Source organism: Lissotriton helveticus, chromosome 2_1 (genome assembly GCF_964261635.1).
Source record: "Lissotriton helveticus chromosome 2_1, aLisHel1.1, whole genome shotgun sequence".
Lineage (NCBI taxonomy): Eukaryota > Metazoa > Chordata > Amphibia > Caudata > Salamandridae > Lissotriton > Lissotriton helveticus.
Window position 1 is genome coordinate 1,189,651,763 of NC_136059.1, and position 15,982 is coordinate 1,189,667,744.

The window sequence follows — 15,982 nt, forward strand, 5'->3', positions numbered from 1 at the left end:
TTTCTGTGGGGTGTCTTCTTGAATTTAAACACCATTGAGGCCATGGATGGGCTGGGATTGTGCTGAATTTTGTGGTTTTTGTCGTTTTTTTGGGGCTGCTGGTGGGGCCTTTTGCCCAGGGGTAGTGAGTGGTGCATGGGCCTAGTCTTTCTGTGGGGTGTCTTCTTGAATTTAAACATCATTGAGGCCATGGATGGGCTGGGATTGTGCTGAATTTTGTGGTTTTTGTCGATTTTTTGGGGCTGCTGGTTGGGCCTTTTGCCCAGGGGTAGTGAGTGGTGCATGGACTGAGTCTGCCTGTGAGCTCTCACTCTCTTTAATGTAAACATCCTGGATGGCATTGGATTGTGGTGATTTTTGTGTGTTTTTCGGTTTTTTTGGGGTGTACTGTTGATGTGGACTGGCCATGTGGGTGGTGGTGGCCATCTTGAGTGCTGGTACAGGCAACATGTGCTTGGGGTGCACCCATTTTGCCTATCTTTCATCCATTATGCCCAGGGGTAGTGAGTGGTGCATGGGTGTAGTCTTTCTGTGGGGTGTCTTCTTGAATTTAAACATCATTGAGGCCGTGGGTGGGCTGGGATTGTGCTGAATTTTGTGTTTTTTGTCGATTTTTTGGGGCTGCTGGTGGGGCCTTTTGCCCAGGGGTAGTGGGTGGTGCAGGAACTGAGTCTGCCTGTGGGCTCTCACTCTCTTTAATGTAAACATCCTGGATGGCATTGGATTGTGGTGATTTTTGTGTGTTTTTCGTTTTTTTGGGGGTGTACTGTTGATGTGGACTGGCAATGCAACACTAGCCATGTTTGGCTTGGAGAAACGACATACAGCACAAAACATTTTGAATGAGTTCAACACAAAGGTCTTTCACTGGCTGTCTCCAAAAAAACGCGGCATTGGTTATGTTTCCACGGATAATGGCGCCAATGTAGTTAAGGCCATGGAACTGGGTGACTATTTCAGAGTGCCGTGTTTGGCGCACTGTATAAACCTGGTTGTTAAAAAATTCTTGGATAAAGACAGTCCAGCATGCCAGTTAGTGGTCACCTGCCGAAAAATGTGCAACCATTTCAGCCATTCTTTTAAGGCCCGGAAGCATCTGAGGCGCCTGCTACATAAACGTCGAATGCCAGTGAAAGCACTCACCCAGGAGGTGCCAACACGTTGGAACTCAACCTTCTACATGCTTGAGCGTCTGTATGAGCAGTATGCGGTAGTCGATCAGTATTTCTTAACACTGGGTACAGCTGTGAAGGAGGACCTGAGGTTAAATGCGGCGGAATGGGAGCTAGTTAAAAGCCTGACAGACATGCTTCGTCCTTTTGAGGTCTTCACGCGTGCAGTCAGCAGGGAGGACTGTCATTTGGGAAAAGCTATCCCATTGTTGCGCATGCTGAAGCACAAACTGAAGGCGGTGTCTTCAAAGTTTCAAAAAGATGAAGAAAAGCAGAAGCTTTTGTTTTGGCGGAGGAATTATTAGAGCGCCTACTTGGCGATGAACGTCTTCAAAAGATCCACTCAGAACAGCATTACATTTGTGCTACTATTCTGCATCCACGCTACAAAAAGGCGCTGGTAGGCTGTGCATTATATCCTTTTAGTGATGAAGATGTTACAAAGTACAAACATTGTCTAGCCTTGTCAGCCATCAGGTTTGAAAGAGAACGGAAGCAAATTGAAGGAAAAGGCAGTACATCAGCATCAGCAGGCCATCCCCAGTCAAAAGACTCCACTTCTGCACCTGTGGCTGTGGCACAAGTGACCTCTCAGCCGTTAAAGACACCGGCAACCGCATCATCTGCACCAGACACAACAGAAATATCGGGTGATGAAGAGGATTGGCTAGCTGAGATTGGGTATGGTTCTCAAAAGGTCCGAGCAAAAATTCAGCAAAGTGGAGGAACCGTGGAGAACTTTGAGTCGATGGTGCAGGACTATTTGAATGACTCAACAGAGGTCTATGTTAATGCTGACCCATTGGCGTATTGGCATGGGAAAAAAGAATTGTGGCCAGAGATCACCAACCTGGCTATACATTACTTGTCTTGCCCACTCGCAAGCGTGTCTTCTGAACTTGTTTTCAGTGCTGCTGGTGGCATTGTAACTTGCAAACGGACCGCCTCTCGCCCAAAAATGTGGAGATATTAACAATGATCAAGATGAATGAGCACCTCATACCACCAGATTTCAAAGTACCAAATTGCACGACGGAAGAAGACGAGGAGGACAGCAACTTAGATGAGGGAATTTCTTCTGTGTTAGGTGACACTGACCTACTCCTGTCTGAATTTGCAGAGTATGAGGATGAACTCTTCTTCCCTGACACGGAGCCCTGAAAATGAGCGAATGAATTCAGAAATTTTCTTTTTCGTACTTATTCACTTTTATTCCTGTGTTTCTGTCTTTCTTTGTTTTGCACAGTTAATATAATTAAAACTTTAATCACCTGTACTTTTGCTTTTTGGATGTTTGGGGGTCTTCTACTTGTTTTCGCCTGGGTTGACGGCTCTGGGGCCATTGCTGGGAAGGTCTAATACCGGATAAAACTAGTTTAAACAACATCCATGAGGAAAAAGGTTTTGCATTTTCTGACTTTTCGCTCAATGTAGCGTTTTCGGGGGCCTGTTTGGGGGGCTTCCTGGTGTTTGTGGGTGGGTTTCGGGGTCTGGGAGCACTACTGGGTATGGATAGTTTAGATAGCAAGAGGTTTGAAAGAAATCCATGGAGGCAGAGGGGAGTTATGGCCTAGCTGTAGAGCGCGCGTTGAGTGATTTTGGAAATTTTCAGAAAAGTGACTAAGTCCACATTTTTGTACTTTTGCTTTTTGGCTGTTTGGGGGTCTTCTACTTGTTTTCGCCTGGGTTGACGGCTCTGGGGCCATTGCTGGGAAGGTCTAATACCGGATAAAAGTGGTTTGGGCAACATCCATGAGGAAAAAGGTTTTGCATTTCAAAGTTCATATGTACTCACTAAACAAACTACTAAAAAGGTTCGCCTAGGACTGGCAGGCAGCAGTCCGCAGCACGCAAAGTGACAGACAAAGTCCATCGTGATTGCAGATCAGCGACAACACTAAAAAGTTTCCTACTACATTAACCAGTCATTAAAATACTCAAACTATCAATCCTCCACCACTATTTCTTCTTATCGCCATGTGTACAAAAGAAGGACTAAACTTGAGTCTGTAGGGGCTGATTTAGAAGCCCCTTGCGGCTCTTTTGCTCCATTGTTGCGTTACTTTTGTGACGCAGCGGCATGACAAAAGAGGCACCATGGTGCGGCGTATATTAACAACGTGACGCATATGGGAGATGCATCACGTTGTAAAGCCCTGCGTCATCAGGGGGCGTTCCGGTGCAAGGGAGGGCGTTCCTGCGCAGGAACGCATCCTAAAAGTGGCTGAGTGACATCTACAAGATTTCAATCGGTCACTTTGAGGACAATGATGCGTGACTCAAACCCTGCGCCTGTTTGAAGCAGACGTACAGCTTGACGCAGCATTGGGGAGATAGAGCATCCCAGAGCATTGCTGGAGCTGCACCATCGTTGCGACGCAACTCCAGCAATGTGCCGCCTTTACGGCACAGAAGCGTAACGCTTCGGTGACGTTTTGGGCACATGGTGCGCCGCATTGTAAATACGGTGCACCATGGGTGGTGGTGGCGTGGCGCACAATTACTGGCGCATCCCTGTTACTTTGCAGGGATGCGCCATTAATTAAATATCTGACCCTTAGTGTCTAGCATTACACAGTTCTTTAAACTACACTCATGCATAATTTCACAGGCCAATGAAATGAACACAAAATCGAAAACAAATAAGCATAGTAGCAGCGCTACTGAGAAGGAGAGCAGTGCACCTGAAATGCACAGAAGATTTTGAAATATAATTTACCTACAATGTAATCAGCAGCATTATTGCTCTTGGTAAAAACCAAAAATTTGCAAGATAATAACACACAGAGCAGGAGAAAACAGAGTAGTAAAGAAATAGCTACTACTACTCACCAAGCCCGGGGATCTCAAGGCCGAGCAGGTCCAGCAGATCGCGTTCCCGGTCCAGGATATCCGTCCAACGGTGGGTGACTTGGTTGTAGGTGCGCCGGACCCGAGATTGTTGGTACATGGACCGGCACACCTTCTCCCACCGCTTCCGGCGCTCCCGGAGCCCGTAGCCGCTAGCGATCTTGCCGCCTGCCATGATGGTCCTGGGGAGGCGGCGCTGAACATAAAAAACTAGTGCGGCCACCTCCTCCGCGCTAAAGATCTCCTGGGGCGCGACATTCTCCCCCCTCAAACGCCCGCACGGGAGCCGGGCACTGGGTGCGGGACCCTTCCCCTTCGCGGGCTGCTTCCCAACTCCCCTTACCATGGTCTTGGCAGAAAGGAAGCTAAATAATAAAGAAGAAATAGAATAGGGAAGAAGAAAAGAAAAGACTTTAAAAAAGTAGTTTAAAATTAACAAAAAGTAGCAGAAAACACAAAAATATAGAGCTAGAAAAATAGAGGGATAGATAATAAGTAAAAAAGATCAAAAAAAACTTCAAACAAGCAAAGGATGGCAGAGATTCAGAGAGGATACAGATTCAGAAAGCATGCCCAGAACCATAGGAATGAATGAGAAACAAGATGGCCGCGCCCGTTCACGACCGCGTGGGTAAGTTCGTGCGAGATTTTCCTCGCGAGCACACGCGAAATTGTACTAGCAAGCCGAACACTTTGCGAGATTACACATAGCGCCCGGAAACGGAATTACGTCACGCAAACAAGATGGCCGCGCCCATGTACGACCGCTAGGGTAACTTCGCAAACCTGTGATGATGAACCAGACGTAGAAACAACATAGTCGTGGCCGTTGCGAGCGGACAAGTAAGTTCGCAATTGCGAACTGGTACACAACCCTCGCGAACTGGCAGAAACCCTTGCGAACAAAAAAAAAAAACGCAAATTCGCGAGAGTTCGCGGATCCTGCGGATTGCGAATCCGTAAATACGCACATTCGCGTACACCAGATTCGCAAAATCCGCCCATGCTTAGCTTCAAGCCCTTGGAGAATCTTCTTTAGCGGGATACCACAGCAAGGCAAAAGTCCAGTCCTTTCCACTTCCCACAGACAGAAGCAACAACTGCAGGCCAACCCAGCAAAGCAGCAGACAACAAAGGGGCAGTATTCCTCCTGACTGCTCTAAAGCTCTTCTTCTTGGCAGGGTCCTCTTAAGCTAGATGTAATCTAAAGTTCTGGGGTTTAAGGTCTACTACTTATACCCCATCTTTGAAGTCTGTGTTTCCAGAGTTTCTGAGCTCAGAAAAAAACAGTTCTGTCCTCCTTGTTCCAGATTCGCTTCAGGAGTTGGAGACAGCATTTTTCAGAGCAGGCACAGCCTGCTCTGGTGCTAGGAAAAACTCCTCTCATCACTCTAAGTGCAGAGAGGTCTATTCAGCCTGGCTATGAGTCACCCAGGAAAGGCAGGGCACACATGTCAACCACCCTTGTGACTGTCTAGAGTGAATGCACATCACTAGCTCGTGTCACCCCAAAACCAGTCTGTGAATACACAAACAGGCAGAAGTACACAGGATGGTTAACTAATAAAATGCCCACAAGTGGCATTTTCAAACACACAATTTAAAAACCAACTTTACTAAAAGGTGTGTTATTAAATTCTGGGTTCAGAGATCCTGAACTCCAAATCCCTAGCTGTTCCCAATTGAAAGGTACACATGTAAAATGTTACTGTGCAGCCCCAATGATATCCTATAGGAGAGCGAGTCCTTGCAATAGTGAAAAACGAAATGCTCAGTATTTCACTATCAGCATGTGTAAAACACACCAGTATATGTCCTACCTTTAACACACACTGCACCCTGCCCATGGGAACATCTTGGGCCTATCTTGGGATGACTGGGGACTCAAATGAACGAAAAGGGAGGGTTAGGGTCTGGCAAGTGGGTGCACTAGCCAGGTCGACATGGCAGTTAAAAACGGTGTGCACAGACACTACAGTGGCAGGTCTGAGACAGATTTAAAAGGCTTTTTGTGTGGGCTGCAGGCTCACTAGTAGCATTTGATTTACAGGAAGTCCCTGGGCACACATAGTGCACTTTACTATGGACTTACAAGTAAATCAAATATGCCAATCATGGATAACCAATCATAATCACCATTTACATAGAGATCATATGCACTTTAAAACTGATTAGCAGTGGTAAAGGGCCCAGAGTCCTAAGGCCAACAAATACAGGTCAGAAAAATAGGAGGCAAAAGGCAAAAAGTTTGGTGGTAGAGGGCAAAAAGAGCCAGGTCTAACACACAGACTGTGTAGAATTAATGTTTTGTGCACACAGTGTGACAATAATGAAAAGCTAAATCATTAAAAGCTTAAAGGTGGGTGCCCCTATCAATAATAAAAGCGATAGGCAGTATGGCATGTTCGCCCAAAGGACAGCAAGCCCACAAGAGACAGAGATGACACCAGGTAGATAAAAGATCATATATTCTACTTGCATAAATGCATGCTAGTAAGCTCCAAAGAAGCAGCTGGGTGTGTCCCTAGCGCCATCCCATACTGGCAATGCAGTGTAGGCACCAGGAGATCTTGGAGACAATTCCACAAAACATTAAGTTACTAGTAGGATCAGTGAAAAAAATAGACTTTTCTTCCACAAAACCTTGAGCTTTTCTTGGTGTAAATCTACTCCTTATTAGGTAGTGCCTTTTACATCATGTTGAATCTTTTCTTGGGCTTCTGTACTGCAAGCATGTGATCAGGTTGAAGCTTATGTGGTGATTGTCCATCAGGATGTTCGGTATGGCCCTCATACCTAGTATGATTACTTCTGATGCCTGTGATTTGAAAGCTTGGCAACAATCGGGCAAGAGTCAGTCTCAGGAACAGATTTAGCCGCAGAGAATATTGTGCTTGCTCTGTGACGAAATGGTTAGAAAGTGATACCTCAGTTATCAGCTGTATTTCAACGGTGTCTAACAGGTTTGCATTCTGCATTTTTTCATAATGTGGAATTTCAATTTGTGTGTCTATCCGTCCTGATCCTTCAGCCAAATTCTAACAGTTTTCACAGTACAACTAATAACTCAGAAATGTGACCCTCAAAGATCATGATGGCACCTTCGGCATAGTAAATCCAGCATTCACGCTCTGTAAACCACCTCAAAAGAGAGTCAGTGCAGGATTGAATAAGATCCAATTTCACCAACATTCTATCCATATTGGCTAACCGCTAAACACACAAAAGTGATAGGTGGAATGCTTGAATTAATCTCAGCCACTGGTAAGTACTTGGGCCACATTACATTCCCTCATTTAGTTTTCTGCCCACTGTACAACTCCTGAAAGAGTCTAGCCATAAGCAAGTCAGCCGTAATCATTCTTCAGTGCAGCTGAAATGACAGGGAAGGTACCCTGTAGATTGGAACACAATCAACCTCAGACCAATTTCGACCTTTCACTTCCTCCTCATTGACGTCAAGTGTTGCATTGAGTCCTACTGCACGGGGAGGAAGGGTCTGGGCATGACATCGTACTTAGGCTGTGTGACAAACACATGTAAATGATGGGTGGAATTCTTGAGGTTCATCTCAGCCACTCATAATTGCTAGAGCAGCATTCCAGTTCATTGTTTTTTATGCACTAAACCAGTGATACTCAAAGTACAACCCTGGAGCTGCACGCAGCCCTCCTGACCTTTACATGGGGCCCCCTGAGCAGTAGCAGCACTGGGCCCCTGTTTACTCGACTCAGCACTAACGTTGAAAAAATACAGCAAGCACTTATTTAAAGGTTAATTTCAGTTAACCCCTTCGCTGCGGCTGCTATTCTGCCGTAGCGCTAAGGTGGAGGCGGGGCCGCGCGGCGCTCCCGTACTCGTGACGGAACCGCTCCGTCACGGCCCGCGGGTGAGCTGTGCTTGTGATGGAACGGTTTCGTCACGGCCCCGCCCGCTCTTTAGAACGACAGCGCAGGTGCGGAATACGCGCCGTGCAGGCGTCGGCGAGCGGGCCGTGACTGAACCGTTCCGTCACCAGCACAGCCCACCCGAGGCTCGTGACGGAACGGTTCCGTCACAAGCATGGGAGGGGTTAAACAAAAGGAAGTAACTATGCCCTTAACTTTAGGATCACCTTAGTTTTTAAAGATAGCAAATGTAAAAATACCATAGTATTTCCAAACTTCAAAAAGTGTATTTCATTGACCTGTAGAACTATTTCACCTTAGTAAACCAAATTATAGCAGTGCATTCAGAAGTATTTTTTTAAAGTAATGGTTTTCAAACATCAATTTAGAAACGTTCATGCTTCCCAACCACCTCACCCTGACAACAATGTCATTAGTGATAGTGGGGATATCCGTGCCATTCGTCCACCACACACCCCCCACCACAAAGACACTTTACACAAATTTGGTGTTCACTGCGTAGCTTTTATTACTTGTCAATAACACCATCTTTATTTGTTATTAAACCTCCAACTTTTGACCAATTTTATTAACCATTGAAATACCATTACTGAACATAAGGAGACGCAGACTCCATCTGCGCCACAGGTTACCATGTATTTACAATTTCATCAGCTCTAGATCCCCTCGAGGCGTGTTGTACCAGCAGGACACAACCCAACCCCTTACCACTTAATACCATTACTGAACATAAGGAGGCGCAGTATCCATCTGCGCCACATGTTACCATGTATTTACAATTCGTCAGCTCTAGATCCACTCGAGGCGAGTTGTACCAAAGCCAACTGTTCCCGCTGCGCCTTTCCGGCTACTCCACAAGGCGAGAGGACAAAGAGGCTACTCCCTTGATTCCGGCTATTTTTATCACCTAAGGGGAGGGACCCCAATGCATCTCCTTCTTTACTCGCATTTCAGGCGTCCCTCCCCTTGCCCCCTTTCAGGGAAACGAAACCGTTCCCTCGGCACTAAAATCCCACTAAAGGCACCCCTCCCCTAGACGCGGGGGTGCCTATCATTACATCCAAGCACAGGAGATGATTTTGTACAGCACGCATCTTGAATTCATGTAGTTCGAGGTCCTTTTATATGTGATAATGAAGAAAAAGGAGGGAAATTGAAAGAAAACAGTTGCCCAGGGTCACACAATTTGGTAAAGTGGAGAAGCCGGGATTCATCCCAGATTTTCTGGTTTCACATTGCGCAATTGAGTTCAGCTAGTAGATATGCATACTTCGCTTCCCCTACACCCACTTTACATCCCCCCCTACCCCCGCTGGCATCAGTGCAGCCCTCGGTCACACCAAAGGCCAAATGTTTGTGAGTACCCATGCACTACACTCTGGACAGAGACCAACCATATACAAATCAAACTTCCTCCAGCTCCACTTAGAGCAGTCCACCCAAACATACAGGGCAGGTCCTCTCTAGAGAAAAGACAAGCAACCTCAAACCAGTTTCAGCCATGGTAGGTCTCATTAATGAGGTGCAGCTTCAGTCCTGTGGCAGTGTGAGCACGGAACGACATTTGGACATATCGGTCACACTTAGAGCTCTTCCACAGAGGTAAGTACTCAGGCCACATCCCAGCCCATCATTTGTGCCTGGCATATCCCTCCGGACAGAATCAATCATATGCAAGTAAAACTTGGTACTGCTCCAGTTGTAATAGTCCAGACCGAGCTGCTTCGCCAGGTCCCTTCTAGATTGAAACAGGAGCAACCCCAGACTCTGGCTTTATTTTTTCTCTGTCTACATACACCTTGTGATACTTTTACCCTTTTAAATGCTGCAAGCTCAATGGAGGTAATTATATTCAAATTGCCAAAAGTGTGACGAGGGACATTTGACACAAAAGTGGAAATGTAATTTTTTTAAGTGTATGGTTGCACATAAATAAAGCTTAGACCGTTCAACAGGATGTAAACGGGGAGCCCCATGTTTAGCTTTGAGCATGAGTTGATTTGTTGTTTTTCCATTTCAGGCTTTACTCTCCATTGAATGTGACTTCCAGCTGAGAACAGAGTTACCCCGTTAAGCCGTAGTCCTCTAAAACAACTCAAGATGAGCATCAGCTACATATCGGAACTGAGGAAGCCCCCGCCCTATAAACCACCAATGCAGTCGCTGCACTTCTATGCACAACCTAGGCATGTCCCACACTCAAAAGTTGTACGACACATTAACGGTGAGTTGGCTTGGCACCCAAGATGTTAATACTTAATCATAAGTACCAGGACGGATTTAAAGACCATCCAAACCCTATTTAAAATACAGTTTTAATAGAGCAGTTGTCTTTCTGAGCAGCCAGGTAAATTTAGGAGAATTTGTCTTTTTAGTTTCAATATACGTCACAAAACATGATTTTTATTTGTGTAAACAAAAGGTACTATTGGCTTGAAAATACTTTAACCTCAAGACATAATTTGAGAACACAAGGTTGATAAAAAAAAAGTAAAATTATATAAAGAATGGGAAGAAAAAACAAGTGTAAAGTGTTGGCCCACGAGCCCTGGTACTGATGTGCCCTTCTCTTTATACATATGTGCATATATGATCATGCAAAATGCTGTCACACACATTGCAAGTAGGCCAGTACCTGAAGTGAGTTGACCCATTGCCATATTCTGTATACTGTGGTGGAAGCAAAATGTGATTTACAGTTGGAATGACCGATGGATGAAGAGGTCTGACCGAAAGCTCATATTTATATGTATTTTTGTTTATGAATTTCTTTGATTACATGAGAGTGAGACTGGCAGTACACATACAGCTGTCTCTATGCCAGACCTAAAAAGTACATCATACAATAGCACATCACAATTAAGATGAATTACAGAGAGGTGTGTAGTAATACATTAGCCACGATTCATTATTTAACCAGATTAGGGAGCAGCTAGGACGAGCCAGATGCAAGGGATAATCAGGGCCCAAACCCAATGCCTGCTAGCCAAAATGGAACTCCTAGTCGCAATTAAATGGAAGTCTCAATCTGAGATTGCCAGGTGCAGGTCACGCTATCGGCACACACTCGCCTAAGCGAAAAGGGATTGGGAAAGTTATATGTGGATGTCTCTACATGTAGCCTTGATCACCAAAAACAATAGGGATTTTTGGAACACAGCTGCAGTTTCTCTAAATGACCAAAAAGCAGCACTAGAATGCTGTGCCCAACCCCAGCAGTGGTTGGCACATTTTAGCAAATGATATACTACTACGTGCAACACAAACACTGAAGCCAGGGAGTCCTTAGGTAATAGCGATTCCTGTCATGCTAACACCCTTATGTTTTCGCTTAACGAAACCATGGATGCAATGAATTCTTGCATCCCAGCTTCTGCCCCAGGACTGGACAGGATACCAAACAACCTTTATAGGGAAAATCCGGAAATCTGGGGGCCTTAAATAAATACGATTTTTAACTTGGTCCTCTATGGTATGGACATCTGTCTCATGGAAACTAGCAGAAATCATAACCATATATAAGATGGGGCAGAGGTCAAATCCGGGGAGCCGATTACCCTAATTGATTCCCTCCAGAAATTGTGTTGCAAGCAGGTTCTGGTACAACTGCAAGGCTAGATAATCCGATAAAGTTTTTTGCCTGATTGGCAGGAGGGCTTTAGAGCCAATGTAAGTACTGTGGACCAGGTGTTCCGTTTCACCTGTTTGTATTGGAAAGAGGTGATAATCAACAAAGGTAAACTCTATGTTGCCTTTGTTGATCTCCAGTCTGCTTTTGACCTGGTCCCTAGGGAAAAGTTGTGAAGGGCGCTGGAAGAAATGGGTATGCTCCCCACCCTATTGAACATCCTAATCAGGTTGCATGTTGACAATCTTGCCCAAGTCAAATGGGGGGAGTAAGGAACTCTGACAAATCCAATTCGGGTAGACCAAGGGATCAGGCAAGGAATTGTTTTGGCCCCTCTCCTGTTCTCCCTATACATCAACGGAGTGATCGAATATGTGAACAAGGGCAGCTGTGATGCACCCAAAACAGGAGGGAGGAGTGTCCCTGCCCTTCTCTTCGCAGATGATACTCTGTTGATTACTAAGTTGCCACAGATTGCAACAGTTACTCAAGTCCTTTCAGTCGTTCTGCGATGAGCGGGGCTTGAAGCTAAACAGCTCCTTGCAGGCGCGGCCGACACAGGTAAGAGCGGTGAGGCGGTGGAGCGGGGTGGGGTAAGTCTACAGATGACGGAATAGATCAAATTAAATAAAAAATGTAATAAAACCACTTACCTTGAGCTCACCGCATAGCTGCCTCAGCGAAGTTGTTTTATTAATGTTTTTATTTAATTTTACCTATCCCATCGTCTGTCGACTTGCCCCACCGCTCTTACCTGTGCTGGCTATTCCTGGCTCCAAGACTAAATGTATGTTCTTCTCCAAACAAAGGATGACCCACTGCAAGAGACACCTGTTGGTGTGCGATACCCCAATAGATGCAGTAGCCGAATTTGATTACTTACGCATAAGACTCATCCCAAACCTGAGTTGGGCACCACAGTTAGAAAAGGCACAGTTGTCCCTAATTTACCACACTGCTAGTATTGCACAGATACATAGGAAAGCTATCTACAAAAGGGTGGCCCCAGCCCTTGAGCTCAACAACAACAAAGCCATGGGGTCGATAATGTACAGGGCTGTGATCTGGGGCTGGACAAGTAATTAAAGCCCTACCATAGTGGAGCACAGGTTCCTAAGATCCTAATTAAATCTTCCTGTGAGTACCTCATTGACCCCTCTTTTCTAGGCATGGCCCAGAGAAGAATTTAGCAAAAAATTGAGTGCAGAGTACTTACTTCTCCAGTATTGATCTTTTATAGATTCACATGCCTGAATCTTCCCCGTCGTCATGGTGGGAGTCCCTCTGTAACATAAGAAATAGCAGTATTACAACATTACCATATACCTCCATAGAGCAGAAAAACTCACTTAAGTAACTTTTCAGCCTCCTTTTAGAACATCCAAACTTCAGCCAATCACAGCTGAGACCTCAGAGTTCCCCTTCCCCACAGAGCCACCATACCTCAGATTTCTTACTGCACGTCGTGTGATAGGGAGTCTCCCTGAACTCTGCTCAGTTACAGTATTTTCTTCTCAACTTTTGACCTCCAGTCACAGCGTTAGCTACTATCAAAGTATTTATTGGACTTCATACTGGTGACCTATCTGCCTTTGAAATGCAAGAGCCTAAAAATGGGCTTTTTAGGCCCTGTAGAACCTGTGGAAAGTGCAGGCTATTTTCTGAAGACCCTCACAAACAGTATTTTTATTGCCTCTACCCTGACCACAAACCCAGGGAATGCAAATATTGCTGCACTTTTTCAACAAAAACCCTCAAAGATAGGGAAGGAAGGCTGTTACTCTGGGTGCAAAAGAAAAAGGCTGCTTCAGATTCGGAGTCTGAACCTGAGGAAAAGGCTCATTCTTCCTCAAAGAAAAGAAAGGATGACAGCCCCACTTCGCATCATGGGGACTCTAAGAGATCAAAATCTCAGGACAAAGCTGAACCTAAACATAGGAAATCCCAGTCAGAGGCTTCAACACCATCTTCAGCTCCTGCATCTGCATCTCTGATTCCTGTCAGAGACCAATCTTCTCGACCGTTGACAGCGTCGTCATTGAAGATTTCACTTTCCTCACGAAAACCAGAGGTTCCTGCGATGTTCACAGCTTCATCATCAATGACTATGACGACGGTTAAGACATCAAGGGCAACAACGACGACGGGAGCTTCGACGATGGTAACAACGCCGCCGTTGTCGACGGGGCCGTCACCGTCGACGAGGCCTCCACCATCGACGAAGCCGCCGCCAACTGGTTTGTCGACAGCGTCCTTGCAGATGCAAGCTGTCCACGCACCGTCGGCGGCACCACAGATGACCACATCGACAGCTGCACCGTCGACGAGCCTGTCGATGGGATCGTTGACAGAAGAAAGAATTAGTCTCCTTCAGCACAGGAAAATTCGGGACTATTCAAAGCTTTCTCCCTTACCTCCCGCTCGCCTTCTGGACTTCCAAGAGTCAGAAGATGAAGGTATATTTGGCCCTGCATACTGTCCATCGCAGTTAAGGGTCAAGTGCCAAGATTCTGATGAGGAAGACATTGAGGGCAATGATCCATCTTCTTATTTGGCAGGAGAATGTTCATTTGAGGAAAGGGATACATCTACCATGCATAGGCAGGAATCCTTCCAGGCACTCTATCCTTTTGATGACAGAGAGGAGGAGCGTCATCACTACAGGGAACCATCAATGAGCGTTCCAGTGTATCTAGTGTCGGATCTCCGTCACATTCTTAATGATTACTACAAAAGTTTTCCACGCTCCTCAGAGGCCTTTACCTCCTCAAGAGATACTCACTATTCTTCCAGTCCTAACTACTCCCATATTCACAAGGGAGAAGGCCCTTCCTCCTCCTCCTATAATCATCAAAGAGGACACTCAGGATGCTCAGCCAGAAGAAGGAGAGTTTCATTCAGACACAGATGCCCATGATGAATGGGATGACTACATAGCCCCTATACCACTGCCTCCTAACCCTCCTGCTGCGGATTCCCCTCCAGCAGATATTGGGGGATTCGATGACCTTTTGGAGCGGGCTTCCAAACGTTTCAACTTTCCAATGCCAACAAAACAGACTGAGTGTTTTCTATGTGATTTTAAACAAGGCATTCAACGTTCAGTGAGAGCAATTCCAATAATTGAATTTCTATGGCAAGAAGGGCTAAAATTGATGAAGACACCTGCCTCAGTACCAGAGGTTATTCTGAAACTGGACACAAAAATATAAGGCTCCAGATGAGTCGCCTGCATGCCTCATTGGTCACCCGAGGCCGGACTCTGTTATCATGCAGGCAGCACAGAGAAGAGCCAAGAATCCAGCATCTCCCTGCACTGCCTCACCGGACAAGGAGTGCTGTCACCTGACAATATTAGGAAGAGGTTCTCTGCTTTGGCGGCTACCTCCATCAGAGCTTTTAATGCTCTGGCTATTTTAGGGAGATATGACCGGCAGATGTAGTCAGACATCTCTACTCTGCTGGAATATCTACCTGAAGATAAAAAGAAAGAAACAAGAGATATTCTTGTGGAAGGAGAAAGAGCATCTTCAGAACTCATTGAAATAGCTATGTATGTTTCATCCACTGCATTTCGGCAAATGGCAGGAGCGGCAGCCCTACGTCACCAGGGATGGTTAAAAGCAACCACCTTTCGACCTAAGATGAAAGCCAAAGTTTTTGATGTGCCCTTTCATGGAGAGTGCTTGTTTGGTAAGCACATATACGAGGAGGTACAGTCTATCAAGAAGGACACGGATACAGTCAGAGCCTTAGGCAATCTCCAACAGCGCTGCTTTCAGTCCTTTCGGGCTAGAGGTCGGGGGCAAATGTTATCCCGTCCACAATTTCAGCAGCCGTACCAGCCATTTCCCCAGACTACCTACCAGCCATACAACCGGTCTTTTCAGTCAAACACCGCTCAAACGTATTCCAGACCGGCAGGACGCAAGAGGCAGCAATCTGCTAGAAAGTCACAAGACTCAAATAGAAGACAATGTAGATCATAGGCCCCTTCTGCTATAGTCGCACACCACAATCACTTCTTCTCCGCATCCTTTCAAAAATGGAACTCCATTACTTCAGACAGATGGGTTCTAGACATTTTCCAACATGGCAACACACTAGAATTCATTCAGCATCCTCCAAGTGTTGCACCACACAAAGTTCAGCTCTGTCACCTTCCAGATCTCTTGAAGGAAATAGATTTACTTCTCCTTAAGCAGGCCATGGAGGAAGTACCCCTCAACCAGCAAAACTAGGGGTTTTATTCCCACTTCTTTCTCATCAAAAAGAAAAATGGGACATGGAGGCAGGTCACAGACCTCAGAATGCTGAACAGATTTATAAAGTGTCAATCTTTAAGGATGCTTTCCCTGAAAAAGTGGATTTTCTAACATTTCTCAGATTCAGAGTGGCAAGGTGCCATTACCAATTCAGAGTGC

General features: G+C 45.7%; 1 protein-coding gene across 1 annotated transcript in view; it reads left to right on the forward strand.

Annotated features, from left to right (window-relative positions):
* Positions 1-15,982, forward strand: part of LOC144819668 (uncharacterized) — a 510,454-nt gene that overhangs the window by 76,298 nt on the left and 418,174 nt on the right. The window contains exon 2 of the mRNA XM_078677472.1: positions 9,951-10,154. Within this exon, the coding sequence (XP_078533598.1) occupies positions 10,031-10,154 (124 nt within the window). The 5' untranslated portion in view covers positions 9,951-10,030. The remainder of the gene's footprint in view (positions 1-9,950; positions 10,155-15,982) is intronic.